The sequence below is a fragment of the Molossus molossus genome, unplaced genomic scaffold (genome assembly GCF_014108415.1).
Source record: "Molossus molossus isolate mMolMol1 unplaced genomic scaffold, mMolMol1.p scaffold_m16_p_11, whole genome shotgun sequence".
Lineage (NCBI taxonomy): Eukaryota > Metazoa > Chordata > Mammalia > Chiroptera > Molossidae > Molossus > Molossus molossus.
The window spans coordinates 65,296,602-65,312,438 of NW_023425346.1; the positions used below are offsets into that span (position 1 = coordinate 65,296,602).

At 36.9% G+C, this 15,837-nt stretch overlaps 1 protein-coding gene across 1 annotated transcript in view; it reads right to left on the reverse strand.

Annotated features, from left to right (window-relative positions):
- The window catches only part of LOC118625027 (fibrous sheath-interacting protein 2-like), an 85,455-nt gene that overhangs the window by 31,334 nt on the left and 38,284 nt on the right, over positions 1-15,837 (reverse strand). Inside the window, 4 exon segments of the mRNA XM_036253344.1 lie at positions 11-6,099; positions 6,385-6,734; positions 9,190-9,226; positions 13,175-13,331. Coding sequence (XP_036109237.1) covers positions 11-6,099; positions 6,385-6,734; positions 9,190-9,226; positions 13,175-13,331 — 6,633 coding nt within the window.

Genomic DNA, 15,837 nt, shown 5'->3' on the forward strand with positions numbered 1-15,837 from the left:
TCTTCCAGACAAAATGAGGCAAGATTTGTGATCTTATTGAGAACCATTTGGACTAAATCCTTCCCCACTTGCAGTGGTGAATATTGCAGTAAACTGTTTTCTAATAGAGAGATATTTTGATTGCCAATATAAGGATAAACCTGTGGTATCACATATGTAGAGGAATTACTTCCTTTTCCTGCCTGTTTAGTTTCTTTGGTGCATGATGGCTTCTTGGGTAAGAAATCTTTGTTGTCAGATGCTTCCTCTTTTTTGTTACTTTCGTATAACAATGTCATAACTACAGCATACATTTCCCCCAAAACAATTTCAACTATCTCATTTGCTACACTGTCAATAGTATATTGAAAAAGGTATTTTTGTGTTATATCTGATGTTTTAATTTTAGAAGTAGATACAAAGTAGGGGCTTTCATTAACTGGAGGCTGATTACCTTTGATATCCATTACACATTGGTATACTTTATTTAAAACTTCTTTCACTGGACTGAGCAAGGCAGTTTTTTCATTTTGTTTTGATTCTCCATTTCTCATAAATATTTCTTCCAAAATAGTTCTCTGATTTATCTTTTCCGATGTCATTTGGTTCTGTTGTAATGGATACGGTGAATAAAGAGATAAATTGGTATTTTTTTCCTGCTCTCTTTTTTCTAACAGTATTTCCTTTTGTACAGTTAATTGTGAAAATAGGTTGGGATTGCCTTTTGAGTTAAAGTTAATTTCCTTTACAGATCTTTTATCATTTAAAATCTTTAAGGTACTGTTGACAATTTCACTCACAAAAATGTTTTCTTGGAATGAAACATTGTTTGGATGTGGATATGCCTTTTGGATTTCTAGGTCTAAGTCATTTTTAATATGCTTTAAAATGACACTGGCAATGATGTCAGCATATTCCTTAAGACTAGCTTGTGATATGTGAATTGTGGATCCAAGTTTTTCTCTGCAACTGGCAAAGGTGGAATCTGTGAGTTCTTGGCTATTAATAGTTTCAGTTGATAATTTCAGGACATTCACATTTGAGTCTGATTGACTAGATTCATGATAAATGCTGTCATCCTGTTTACAGTTTTCCAGTCCTGGACTAACAAGTGAATTTTCTTTAGGCTGTAAAGCAAGAGTAACTAACGAATCTATTCTTTCTGTGGCAAAAGATTGTAGCTGATTAACAATAGTTCTGGTAATGAAGTGAGCATTTTCCTCACATGGGTCAGGAGCTGATTTCTTGGTATCTTCTTTCTCTACTACAGTTATCTGACTATCAACAGCATAAGTTGATTTCAGATTTCTTAAAGATGAAAAACACTCTGTTTGTCTTCCACTTTTTGACCCCATAAGAGGAGGCAGTTGACACTCTGTTTGTGGAAATATATCACAAAAAGTAAAGGGCAATCTTGCGGAAGTGGGATCCTCTGCTTTTATGGCAAGCATGACAGCAGAGCTGAGATTATGAAGAACAATATCCACCATTTCATTGGACATCACCATTACATCTGACTTAGGAACGGAAAGTTTTGGAATATGCTTATTTGCACCCTCCATGTACATTTCCAAATTTGCTCCAGAATGTTTACCAGCTATGCTGCATTTCAGAGAGGGCGTGGCAAATGAGAGATTATTTTGATACATTGTTTTTTCATAAATATCACATAAGATACCTTCAATGATATCTTGTATTTGAAACTGAAGTTCTTTTCGATATTGAGTCTTGTTAAACATCTTTTCAATAATACCTTCTGGCTGATCTGAATTACTCTCTTTGTCAAAATTATTTTTGTCACATTGGCCTTTAGATGATACAATATCTAACACTGTGTTAACAATTTGATTTGCAATACCTTCAGAAACCACAATGTTAGGAGTTAAGAAAGGACTTTCCCTTTCCTTATCTAACTCCTGTTTAATTCCTTGTAAAATTTTTCTGGCCACTTCTGTTGCATGTGTATTTAATTTATTAGAGAGAGGGCATGAGTTGGTCTTTTCTGATATTATATGGTCCAATGAGCAGCTAGAAAATTGATCATCAGAATATAAACCTTTGGTTGATAATGCTTTACTTAATATACTCTGATGCGGCTGGAAAGATAAAGCCATTGGAACTGTGAAGTTGATTTGGGGACAATAAAAAGATTTCACTTTGGAAATAGTAAAAGTTTCTAGATTTGTTAATATTGCCTGTACAATATCTTCAGCTACATTTACTTTGGCCTGATTGAATCTGGACTGAACAGTACATGAATTCTTGTCCAGCACAATATCAGAGGACTTTTCTGCACAGGCGGGTACATGAAAAGAAACATTTGTTAAAGAGGTGATGGTTTTATACCTATTTTCTCTTGCATTTCTCTGTGTCATGGCAGCTGAATAAAGTTTGTGAAATACAGTTGTAACAACATCGTCTACCACTATGGTTACATCTGCTTCAGACACTAAAGGACCCATCATTTTTTCTATAAATGGAACAGTTATTTGAGCAATTGGCTCATCAGCATTGTGAGGGATGCCTCTTAAATGAGAGTCGGAGAAAGAGAGCACATTTAATTGATTGACCAAAGCATCTTTAAAAATTTTGTTCAAAATATTTCTTATAATGGGACCAATTGGAGACTTCTGTGGTTCCTTCAGTTTCACTTCAAGTTTGTTTAAGGTTCTTCCTAGAACCCACTGTTTAAGAGAATCTGATTTAGAGTCTTCTCTTGGTGATTTTCTGTCTCCAGGGAATTCTTTCTCTGAGAATTCTTTCTCAGCAGCATCTAGAAATGAATCAGATTCAGCTCCTCCAGGAAGAAAATTTCCATAGGTTGGTCTGTATCGATAAGTTTCAATGTCTCTCTCTTCAGATTTGGTTTCATTAAACACATCTGAGGATACTGCATCTGAAATTAAATTAACTATGTTCTTAAGAATTTGTTTCTTAGGTGATGGGGTTTTTACACTTCTCCTCAAATCTAATGAGTTCATATTCAGTTCTGTTTGAATAACTTTCAAAATAGTGCTTGATACCTTCTTTGCATGCATGTATAACGCAGACTGCAATAGTTGTTCAGCTGTGTCTTTGAAAACACTGGGACTTTCACATTTTGAGTCCATCTTATTCCTCTTTTTATTTCCATCACTAATAGAATCCAGAGTTTCTAAATTTCCATCAGCAAATCCTTCCAGTTTAGCAAAAACCATATTAAGAATATCTGAAGCCATAGCTATCAGATTATTTGGATGCAGTACTTTTGCTCCCCCTGGTTTGGAAGACACAGGAGCAATAGTTTCTGCCTTTGTTTTAGTTACCTCTTTATTGCTCTCCTGAACCATCCTGGAAACTATGCTGGAGATTACGTCAGCGCATTTGGCCATTTCCTCAATAATTGAATTAAAGGATAGACTATCAATGTCAAGAGGCTCTGACACAGCTTTAATTCCAGAACTTGCAGAACTGGTGTCTATGTCAGCACTGCACAGTTTTTCAAGGATGTAATCCAAAATTGTTTTGGAAATGAGCTGAATATTAGACTGCAATTTAGTAGCCATCTGCTGATTCTTGTTCATCTTCTCTCCGTTTAGCTTACTAGAAGATATCTGGCAATCAGGACGAGCTCCTGTGAGCTTACATAACATTTCATACAGTGTTTCCGCAATACTATCTAACACTTTAAATCTGGCATTGTCTTTGTTAACTTTTCCATTAAAGTCACTGTGGAGAACACATGGAGTAGCTAAATATTGGCGAAAATGTTTCGTATCTTGCTTATTTGGCCAAGTGTTTTGTTTTTCAACACTGTCAGATCCACATGAAGTTGAAGGGCTCTGCTTATCTGAAGGGAGTGAAATACTGCTTTGATCTGAATGTCCACTTGATAGCATTTCCCAAATACAAGTTAATAATGGAGATGCCATAATGTCATCATTGAGATTTGAGACAAGAGATTCTAATTTATCAGTGTCTGCAAAACATTCTTTCCCTGTGAGGGATTTGGTGCAGTCTGTTTCCTGAAGGGTCGGGTTTTTCTTACAGGGTTCAAGTTCATTCTGGACAGCACGCAGAACGAGGTTCACCACCTTGGTTGTGTAAGCACTAAGTTGAGAGTATAGTGAAGATTGCTCTACAAATGAAGGTTTGAAGCCCATTTGCAATTTTGGATAAATGAGTAACTTCAGCCTTTTAAACACTGTATTGATGATGTTATCAGTAATGTCATCTACAGGTTTAAGTTCACTGTTTTCAGACTTGAACAAGGAAGGGTTTTCAAGATCTAAGTTGAGTGAAGATAAATATTTCACTTTCTTTTCGCTGTCAAACCATATATTTAATGGTTTGTTGTTTGGTGTTTTGACCATATTGGTAGAATCAGAACTATTTTGAGAAGTGTGATGAACTGATGATGAAGTGGAAGTTTTGGTGGTATTGGGAATACAGCTTGATGCCTTATGAAGTATATTTAATACAGCATCTGTTATTTCTTGAGCCACTGTATTAATTTCTGACACTGAGAACATCTGGTCTATCCATTCTTGAAGTGACAGTCCTTGTGGTTTTTGTGAAAGAAGAACTGAAGCTTTGGTACCAGTTTTACTGCCCAAGTGACCAGGAGGAACAGAAGATATGTCCTTGAACATTTCTGTTAAAATGGTTTTAACTACGTTTGCTGAAGCCTTTTGTATGTGATGCTTTTGATCTTGGCTGAAAATCAAAGTGTCTTTATTCCAACAGGGGTTTTCCTTTAAAATTTCTTTATTATTAATACATGGTAACTCAGTGTTTAATCCATCACAAAATGCAACTCTGCTTCTTAGAGAAGCAGGCTTTGTGGGTGGTTTGCTATTTCTTTTGTATTCAAAACAAGTGTTTCCTTTTGTAAACCTATGTTCAGGATTCTTTTCTTGTGATTTTGCTTTTACATCTTTAAAAGATGAATCAAGCACATTTTCCACAATTTTGTCTATTTCTTCACTATCATCTTCAGAATAAAGAACCATGCCAGGAACATTAATGGGCGGAAATGGTTTTCTAGACCTAGGACCACTAGATAACCTAGTGCTAGTAAGTCTGTACGTTTCTTCGGTGTCAGAAGGATTTCTCAGTCTAGGGAGTCTACTTTCTTGAGCATCTGCTTTTGCTGGCTCCCGATGTAGCTGAGTGAAGACATCACTGAGTAGCTGGAGGAATATGACCGTTTCTTCAGATGCCACAAGTCTGTCATTGTTAAGTTCATTTTGCACAAAGCCTAGTATAGTGCTGATTGCTTCCTCTATGTAGCCAACCATAGAGGACTGGGAAAGAATATTTGATACTAAATGTTGTATTTCTTCTTTAACAATTAAATTGGTTGCATCGGGTTCAGGACCACATTTCTTTTTGTCAGCTTTCTTAAGGAACAGGCACGTTGGGTCTGTCATGTGTTCCTGATAGGAAAGTTTAGTTGCATGTTTGAGATGAGGAAGTTCATTTTGCTTACAAGATGCAAGAGTCATCAGCTTTTGTAAAATGGAATGCACCATCTCCTCTGCAACATCACGCATGGGCTCCATAGCACAAGGCAGTGAAGCTCTCAAAGGTTCTCCACTCGATAGAGTGAGAGATTCTCCACTGGGTGTTAAGCTTGTTTCCGTGTCGCCTGACCAATCTTCTTGTGAAAACATCTGAAGACATTTTTTCTCAACGGCACACTGTAGCTTTTCAAGCATATTTTCCACAATCTCTGAAGCTACAGCGCTGATATCAACATTAGAGAGCATGTCTCTTGTTTCAGGCTCACTTTGGTCAACAAAAACTTCAGCAGTAACAGAAGAAATAGAGGGAATGGCTTGTGTTAAATCAGACATTATTTCTTGAAAAATGCTTTCTAAAATCAATTCCGTTTCCCCTTTTAAGTGACATTTAAGCTTAACAAAAATCTTCTCTAAATTCTTTATTTCAGCTTTTGCTTTTTGATCAGAAAACTGTAAACTCTCTAAGCCATCTGTTTCAGTGGTAGCATCCTTAGACTTTATTGTTCCTGTTGCAAATGGTGCTAAAAGGTTACTATCAGATTTACAGCTTCTGAGCTTAGGGTGTGCATATGTCATGATGGTTTTAGTATGTCTGAGTTCAGGTGTTCTAGATGGTCTTTTCATGTGGTATGTTTTTCCAACACCTGTTCTTTCCACATGGGCTGAAGGTGGTCTTTTCACATGATACGTTTGATCAACAACTGTTCTTTCCACATGGGCTGAAGGTGGTCTTTTCACATGATACGTTTGATCAACAACTGTTCTTTCCACATGGGCTGAAGGTGGTCCTTTCACGTGATACGTTTGATCAACAACTGTTCTTTCCACATGGGCTGAAGGTGGCCCTTTCATGTGATATGTTTGATCAACAACTGTTCTTTCCACATGGGCTGAAGGTGGCCCTTTCATGTGATACGTTTGATCAACAACTGTTCTTTCCACATGGGTAGAAGTTGGTTTTAAAGGTGTAGGTGGTCGCCTAATTGAAGTGTCAACAGTGAATTCACAGGGCTCTCCCTGAAATGTTTTAGTTGTTGCAGATGGATAGCTTCCTAGTGTAAACACTTCACTGCATGTGCTACAGAAACTTGAACTATCTGAAGAAATGACAGAATCATCAGACACTGGGTATGCATAATTTTGCAACCTTTCTTCATACTTTGTAATGGCTGGGTATAATATACTGGTCACTGTAGCCACAACCCAGGTCATTATATTCTGAATTATACTATTCAGTTCTTCAGAAGTTACCTGGAAAGGAGGCAAGCAGGAAGGAAAAGAAAGTCATGTAGCAACGTATTCTATTCTGGGATAGACGGTAACATTTATTTTTTTATATCAAGCAATGCATAACTGGATACCAATATGGTTATGAAGAGAATATGTACAGATTCTATTTAGAATTTCAGATTAATTTCAAGTTGGTTTAATCTGTACTACCATAAAATATTTTTATATAAGTTCCCATTTGAGTCACAGTCCCTCAGAACTCATTTCCCCTAACATTTACTCCTGGGATATATGACTTTTTGATTAAAGAAGAAAAAAAATAACCAGATTGCTGTCTAGAATCATAACATGCAAGTATTTTATCAAGAGGAAACATAGTGTCTATGACCCAGCAAATTTATAAAAATATACCAGATTATTTCTAACAAGTATCTATCAAAACAGAGCTACTCAGAATACTTGGGTGCCTTTAAAAGCATCTATCTAGCTAAAATGTAAGGATGGAAAATATTTCATCTCTCCTCCCTTTCCCCTCATGCAGGAATAAACCTATAATCTGTAAATTACTACAACTGATTGTTAAGAATTATTTGGTAGGTCCAGCTGGTGTGGCTCTGTGGTTGAGTGTCAACCCATGTACCAAGAGGTCACCGGTTTGAACCCAATCAGGACACATGCCCAGGTTGTTGGCCAAATCCCCATTGGAGGGCAGGCAGGAGGCAGCCAGTCGATGTTCTCTCTCTTTGATGTTTCTATCTCTCACTCCCTCTCATGTCCTCTCTCTAAAATCAATTAAGGAAAAAAAAATTTTTTTTAAAGTATTATTTGGTAGAAAACAAAAGGTTAATGCTTTGAGGAGATCAAATGTCTTTGTATCCAACAAGAGTATCACTGCAAACTGTCTTGGTCAGGAAGGCTGAAAAAAGATAATGCAATGTAGGAACCATTTGTTTAGAAACAAGTAGGGGCCAGGGTACAACTGGATCTTTAGGGTTCAGGAGGGCTGAGCAAGGGCAGAGAACTTGGAGAATTTCTAATTTTGAGCTGGAAATATAAACCCAAGGACCATCTTTGGTTGACCATTTTCTTATAGGTCAGTGGTATTGTCAAAAATTAAACTGAACCAAGAGTAGAACCAAGTGCATTTGTGCAATTCTATATACCTCTACTGACCAAAAATCCATTTTTGGGCTTGCAAAAATCCTATCGTCTATAATAAACTAGTAAACTTTAAAAATAGTTATTACTTTTAAGACATAAAGGCTATGAATAGGAATTGGCACGAATGGGTACAAGGCTGGTATGTAGGTACCAAGGTACACAGTAGGATTCATGTAATGGGCTGTTCACATATAGCCTTAAGTTAGCATGGCATTATTCATGTTTCAGGCCAACATTCAAAGAAAAGTTAACACCTATGTGGTATACTCTCTCCTGATGCATTTGAGAGTGTTTGGAGGTACCCCAGGGAAAGTCATTTATTCTGCTCTAATCACCTAATCTCCTAAAGATATTTTTTCACTTATTGTACAACATATTTAGGGTGACAGTGTATGTTGTGTAATACTTGTCTCATATAATCACATCTTAAATCAAGTACATTAAGAATAAAATCTCAATTTTAACAGAGAAAGTGGTTATTCTTGTCCACTACAACACATGTAAATGGGACATTCAACATGTATTATTTTTCTTATAATCAGAGGTAATAAACTAAAGACCTACATTGTTATTCTTAGGCTAGGTGAGAGGAAGTGTTTCCAACCTTGATATATGAAAAAGAGATATTCCTAAACTTTCTATGTAGTAAAATATGGTAAGTAGAATCTAGTTTTCAGTTGCATTCCATTATAACATTAAACGGAATCCAAGCTTTTGTATTTGCTACACGTTATGAATTGAACAGGTGTCCATGTGAAAAAGCATGTCGAATATGTGTTGTTCTGCAATCCCTTTCTCTTTCCTGGCTGGTCTGACCAGATCCAGAGTTGTGACTTACAAATACGCCCTCCTATCTATCTGTTCCATGTGTCAGTTCATAGGAGACCAGGTATCTTTCTTTGTGACCTTCTTGGGTGACCATCTCCCTTCCTATGACAACAGCTAGGGACAGACCCAGGCTTCCCAGTTTACCAGCCAAGTCGGCAAATCCATGTCACTTAATGGCTTCCCATGAAAGAAAGGGTTTGTGCTCTCTGAAGCTGTTCGTATAATGGCTAGGTCCCTTAATGCCCACTCTTAATCTGTCCCCGTGAGACCTCTTCCTGAAAGGCCAACAATATCTTTTTATAAGAACTTTAGACCATTGCAAAATCTAAGAATTAATCAAGTAAACTTTAAAGAATAAAAGGGGGCAAGGGGAGAGACTGATAGCAGTAGATAATTACTCATTATTTGATTCATTATTTCTTCCATTATGACACATTAGAAAGTACTGTGAATATGCCTCTTTATCAATGGATTTTATGCTACTTACTTTTTTTTGCAAGTAGTATTGTAGGAGTTTCTGTTGCCTGTAAAGTCAAGAAGGGGGATCATTTAGTTATTTCTTTAGGTACAAAATTTATGGAACTTTTCCCAAAATTTCTAATCATTGTATCAGTTTCATCTCCTTATATCAAAGAGTTTTTCTATAGAAATTCAAAAGGAAGAATGAACTTTATTTTTGTCACCCCCTCCCCACACTTTCTCCTCCACCTTCTATACTGACCCCCATGCTTTATTACTTAGAGGAGTAATAAAATATGCATCTGTTCATACTGCATAAAATATACATCTGTCTGAAAATTTTACTTCTGTCCTGCCTTATCCATGCCTGCTTTATGGGTCTCTGAGGAAGGACATAGAATTGGAGGGAGAGGGTAGGCTAGTCCTTTCTGTCTTCTAAATGACATGAGGTGGCAAGGCATCTGACCAGAGCTCTGATAATTAACTACTTACTTCAAATTCCATAGTCCTGCCCACATTCTCATCACATAGTAGAAAGGGAGTATGTGGATGATTATTCAGTAACTATGGTTAAAATCGCAGGTTTCTAGTTATACTCAGTACAACTGATAACGTAGCCCTTTTTTGTGTATGATAGTAATCTGTTAAGTGTTCTAATTAGAATGATCACCACACACTGATATAAAAAATAGTTTTCTTAACAAATAAACAAATAAATGAACCACTCAATAAAGAAAATTATAGAATAACAAAACAAATAGTTCATAAGATAAGATCTAGGACTGTAGTTCTGGTTTACTTTCATATATTTCAGGTATATGAGGTTTATTTTTATATACTTCACATGGGCCCTTTGCTTATCTTCTTGCTACTTTCTTCAGAGAAAATGGACACTCCTTTTCATTTATTCTATGCCTGTACTTTACATTATGAAATTTGATTTTACCAAAGCCTAAAATTCAATTTTGAGAAACATTAAGATGAAGAATTATATCCTAAATCTTGGCAGAAAAAGAAAACCTCGTTGGTTTCAGCACAGAAATTGGGATTGAATAGTCTGTACTTAGACTAGGCCTTCTTGAATGTGGAACCTGGAGCATGACAGCTGTTGTCAGTGACATGTTCCCTACTTTTTGGCCACTATTTTTTCAGAAACTGGTCTCTTAGGTTAACCAAACCATAGTTACCTTCCTTAGATATTCTGTGACCTAACTCCCCATATTCATTTTTCTGTTCTCTCTACATTATACCGTGGGCACCAAAAGGAGTTCAGTGTATTGATTGACACCTGTCCTCAAGGAGCTTTCTGCCCCAAAGGTGTACATATAGGTCTAGTTAGAGAGCAAAGACCTAGAAATAAATTTAACCAATTAACTGAGAAAACATCACTGAAGGCCACTCAAAAACAGTTGTAATAGCCAGATAACGGCTATCAGTAAAAATGGCAGAGTAAGGAGTTCTGAAAATGTATTCCTCAGTAAAAGTAATGGGTAAATTGGAAAAATTCCTTTTCATCATTTCTTAGTAAAGGTTTCATAGTAAAGTTTTTCATAGTTTTCAGGACTTTGAAAATTAACTAAAGACTTTCCGTGCCCAGCCAGTTTGGCTCACTGGTTGAGCATCAACCCATGCACCAAGAGGTCGCCAGTTTGATTTCCAGTCAGGGCACATGCCCAGGTTGTGGGATCAATCCCCAGTGGGGGGCATGCAGGAGGTGGCCAGTTGATGTTCTCTCTCATTGATATTACTATCTATCCCTCTCCCTTCCTCTTTCTCTAAAATTAATGAAGAAAAAATATTAATATAAATAAATAAAAAGCTTAAAAAAAAAAAAAGACTTTCAGCATGCCAGAATTTGTTTAAGAAAAGTGTCTCATCTAGGTAAGAACAGTGATATTCATGGTATTTTAACTTGCCCTACTTCCAACCCCTTTCTCCAGCTCCAGAGTATCCTTGAAAAATAACATCTCACCACTACAGGGACATACTGTTCATTGTGGTATCTGCCCAACATCTAGCATTATGTTTTGAACATAGTAGGTTCTCCTTAATTGTTTGATAAATAAATTCCCATTTAAAGTCTTTTGGATTTGGGCCTGCTCTCCAATCCAAAATAAAGTCTTTGTTCAAGCCACTAAAGAACTTAAAAAAATTTTTTTTTTCTTTATTGATTTTAGAGAGACAGGAAGGGAGAGGGAGAGAGAGATAGAAACATCAATGAGAGAGAACATCAAACATCGATTGGCCACCTCCTGCATGCCTCCAAATGGGGATTGAGCCCACAACCAGGTCATGTGCCCTGACCAGGAACGAAACCACTGACCTCTCAGTGCATGGGTCAACGCTCAGTCAGTGAGCCATACCAGCTGGGCAGGATTTTAGAACTGGGTCCTAGTTTCTTGCCTTCAGTTTTTCTTATGTATTGCTGCCCAAGTTATCCGTCATATATGCTAATTTTTTCATAATATCCTCTCCCCAAACCATGTCAATAAATGATTATTAAAGTCACCCAAGAAGTAAACTTTGAATTTCTGATCATAGTTGGTAGGGCAGCAGATTATTGCCTTCTTACTCTGTCACTCCTTACATCTTCCACTCAGTAATATGAACTTACTCTATCTAAGTGCAATGCTTAATTTTTTGCAACTCTGGTTACCCCCACTGCTTATATTTGCTTTGTTTTCATTCTATTGGCACTAAATTTCCATGTCCATTTTATAAAGCTTTCTGAATATATATTAACATGAGAAATATTAGAATTAAGCAGCCCTGGCCGGTTTGGCTCAGCGGTTGGAGCGTCGGCCTGAGGTACAGAGAGACCCGGGTTCGGTTCCTGCTAAGGGCATGTAACTTGGTTGCAGTTTGTCCCCGGCCCTGGTTGATCGTGCGGGTGGCGGCCACTCGATGTGTCCCTTCACGTCGATGTTTCTCTCTCTCTCTCATCCTCTCTCTCCCTCCCGCTCTATCTGAATAAAAAATGGAAAAATGTCCTCGAGTGAGGATAAAAATAAATAAATAAATAAAATAAAAAATAGAATTAAGCAACAGTGGAGAGGGAGGTGGGTGGTGGAACGGAAGTGATGATTCCACAGTAAAGTCATGAAATGTGAAGTTAAACCAGGAGAAGAATGTGACATGTGTGTGATGGACAGAGTTGGACTGCAAAGCGCTGGTAGGTGTGTTTTGTTTGTACTCTGACATGATGTCAGGCTGGGTGAGTGCAGCTAAAGGTGTTCTATTCCTGTCAATTTGTCAGGGAATGACGAAGCAGCTCCGGGTCATGCATAGAGCTATTCCTCTTGGCTGACCTAAAATCTGAATGAAAGAGTATACACAGTATTTGCTATAAAATACTGAAGTAACTCTGTAGTTCTGTAACATTGGGTGGAGGAATATGAAGAGGAAGGAATTAAAACTTCATTATAAGCCTCCTTTGACTTTTTTTTTTTTTTTAATAAAGAGGCAGGTATTTATGTTTCAGTGAATAAAAATGGTCATTTTGTACACATGCTCATCATTCTTCCACCTTTGTCTATTTATTTAAACTGGACTGGTCTGTTTTCTTCCTTCTGCATCTATTACAATGCTGTGTATTCTATGAACCCTCAGTAAGTCAGTCAAACTGATGTCCTGAAGTCAAGATCCTTCCTCCAAGGAATCTTGGTTTGAATAACTCACTTTTTGCCACCTTACTCCACTTAACTTTACCCAATTTCAGAGATATTTGGGGTTTGTAAAGTATGTATTCTGGACATGATATGGCATATTGGTTTTTTTTTAAAGGTGATAATTTCAGGTCTAAAATAATAGTCTCTCTTCTAAAGTTGAGAAACACCAACAAGAAAACCTTGGCCACCAAGGTTTGAAGAAAGAAAACCCTCAGGTCCTTAAAATTTATTTTCCAAGTAATTTCTATCATTAAAGATTATTATTTTGGGTTATACAGGAAATACAATAAATTTAAAAGAGGAATAGCTGATTAAGTCATTAATGTTTACGGTAACCTCACTTACCATCCTTCGGTAGCCAATAATCTGGAAAAAGCGTACGGAATGGTGAATGTTTGAAAGGGAGCAGGGCTAAAGGAGAAGTCCAGATGCTGAGGAGGAGAGGTCATGATAGGACATACTTGAAAGTGGCACGAAGGCTCTGAACACAGGGAAAGTGAGGCTAGGGAAACAGAGAAGGAACACTCACTTTCTCTTTACAATTTAAGCTTAGTGCTGAGAGTCATCAAAAGACTGAATTTTCACTGTCTTCTGTAGAACTATAAGAACAAAGGATCCCACATAACCATTCACTATTGAATAGAGCTCATGTAATTATTAAAATATTAATTTATAATTACACATTAATTTCCTTAGATACTTACCTATTTGATAAAACATGAGAAGGGAGAATATCCTGGGCTGCGGCAGGCGTCTGAGGTCCTATTAGCAGAAAAAGAAAGCTATAGTTTGTTTCCATCCCCAGCAACTTGTAAAATTGTAACTAGTATCCTGCAGTAGGTGTTTATTCTCTGTTGTCACTGCATTGTTTAAAAGTCTGCAGAAACTCTCTATCATGAAGTCCAAATTCTTTAGCAAGGCATAAAATATATCATACACTCTGATGTTCTTACCAACTGTCCAATGTCTTCTCTGGCTAGTCTTTCAGATGTATTCTGTGGTTTAAACACATAGAATAACTTATAATTTCCTAAAGGCACCATGTTTTCCGTGCCTCTGGGCCCTCGTTATTGCTGTTTGCTTTGTCTAGGGAGCCCTGTGCCTTTTTTGAACTTCTCATCTTTTTTTGGTCTCCTTCAGCTGTGTTAAGTCTTCCAGCAAGCCTTCCTCCAAACTTGCCCAAGGAAGTAAATATACTTCTCTGTTTCTCCTAAAGTATTCTATATGTCTATATTATAAAACTCATAATGCTCTATTGTAATTAAGTGTTTACTCTTTTGTCTCCTTGGCTGTAACATAAATGTATCATTTTATCCTCAGAACTTAATACATATTAAATATTTAATGATGTTTATTTGTTGAATACATAATTAATATGTGTCCTCAACTTTTACTCATCGATTTTTCTGACATGAATCTTTTCCCACTGAAATATTGTCTAACAGGCTTTGTATGTCATCTGGCAAGATTGCATTACTGGATGTTAGCAGATACTCTGGGTGCAGGTGACTAGGAAGTGTTTGTGCAGAACATCTCCACAGGCACACTGGATTGGTGTGTGGATCATGCAAATGCTCAGGTGGATACAGGTGTTAGACCAAAGAATGTCCTGGTTATAGAAAGTAGTCTTAGTAATTAGAGTCAGTTCAAAGTCAAGTTAACACTTGTTTTTTCCATAAATGAGTGACTCATAGGTGCCCATGATTTGTATAAAAAGACATACTTAACTCCTATGAAACTTTTTGAGTTGGTTTGTGTAAATATGTTTTTGTGTGTGTTCAGTTCTGGAGAAGAAGCAACTGGAAAAAGAGTACAGACACCTGAGAAATTAAGTATGAAGACAATTCTATCTTAAAAGCAAAATTTTAAAAATTTCTGCAGTTTCTAATATACTGGAGTAAATATTCTGAAACAATGTATGCCTACAATTCTATATAAAACATTACAGCCATCCTCTTAAAAATAGCTAAGCTTCAAGGAGGTAAGATAAATCCCTGAGAGTTAAAAATTCAGGAGGGCACAGATCTGGAGTGGTAAGCAAGTGTTGAAGCTGATGCCTGTCCTGCGGGCCTTGGCCATGCCAGCAAACTTAATGATGGCTCAGAGATGTAAAACAAGTCATCAGTGGTAAATAAGATGGGGAATTAAAACTAAGAGTCTCCAAACAGACATATGAAAAGATGTTCAATGTCACTAATCATCAGAGAAATGCAAATCAAAGCAACCATGAGATATCACCTTACACCTGTTAGAATGGTCATTATCAAAAAGCCAAGAAATAACAAATGGTGGCCAGGGTGTGGAGAAAAGGTTACCCTTGTACGCTACTGTTGGGGATGCGAACTGGTGTTATGGAAAACAATACGGAGGTTTCTCAAGAATTAAAGGTAGATCCAGCAATTCCACTTATGGGTATATATCCGAAAGACATGAAATCACTATCTTGAAGAGATATCTGTACTCCCATGTTCACAGCAGCAGTGATTCACAATAATCAAGATATGGAAACAATCTAAGTATCTGTTGAGAAATAAATGCATTAAGAAAATGTGGTGTGTGTGTGTGTGTATGTATACATACACACACACACACACACACACACACATATGCACACTCAGGAATATTTTTTGTCCTTAAAAAGAAGGAAAATTGTCATTTGTGACAACATGGGTGAACCTATAGAACATTATGCTAGCTAAAATAACCCAGACAAGACAAATACTTTTATGTAGTACTCATAGACACAGAGAGTAGAATGGCGGTTGCCCAAGGCAGGGCATGAAGGAAATAGGGAAAGGCTGGTGAAGTGTCAGCCTTTTAGTTTTAAGATGAGTAAAGTCTGAGGATCTAACGTATAACATAATGTTGGTAGTTAATAATACTGTATTGCATAATTGCAATTTGCTAGTAGAGTAAAACTTACATTTTTCACACAAAAAATTTTAAGAAAAAAAAGGAATATCTCTATGCAGACTGTCTAGGAAAGATTTCTTTTATAGGAGAGGGAA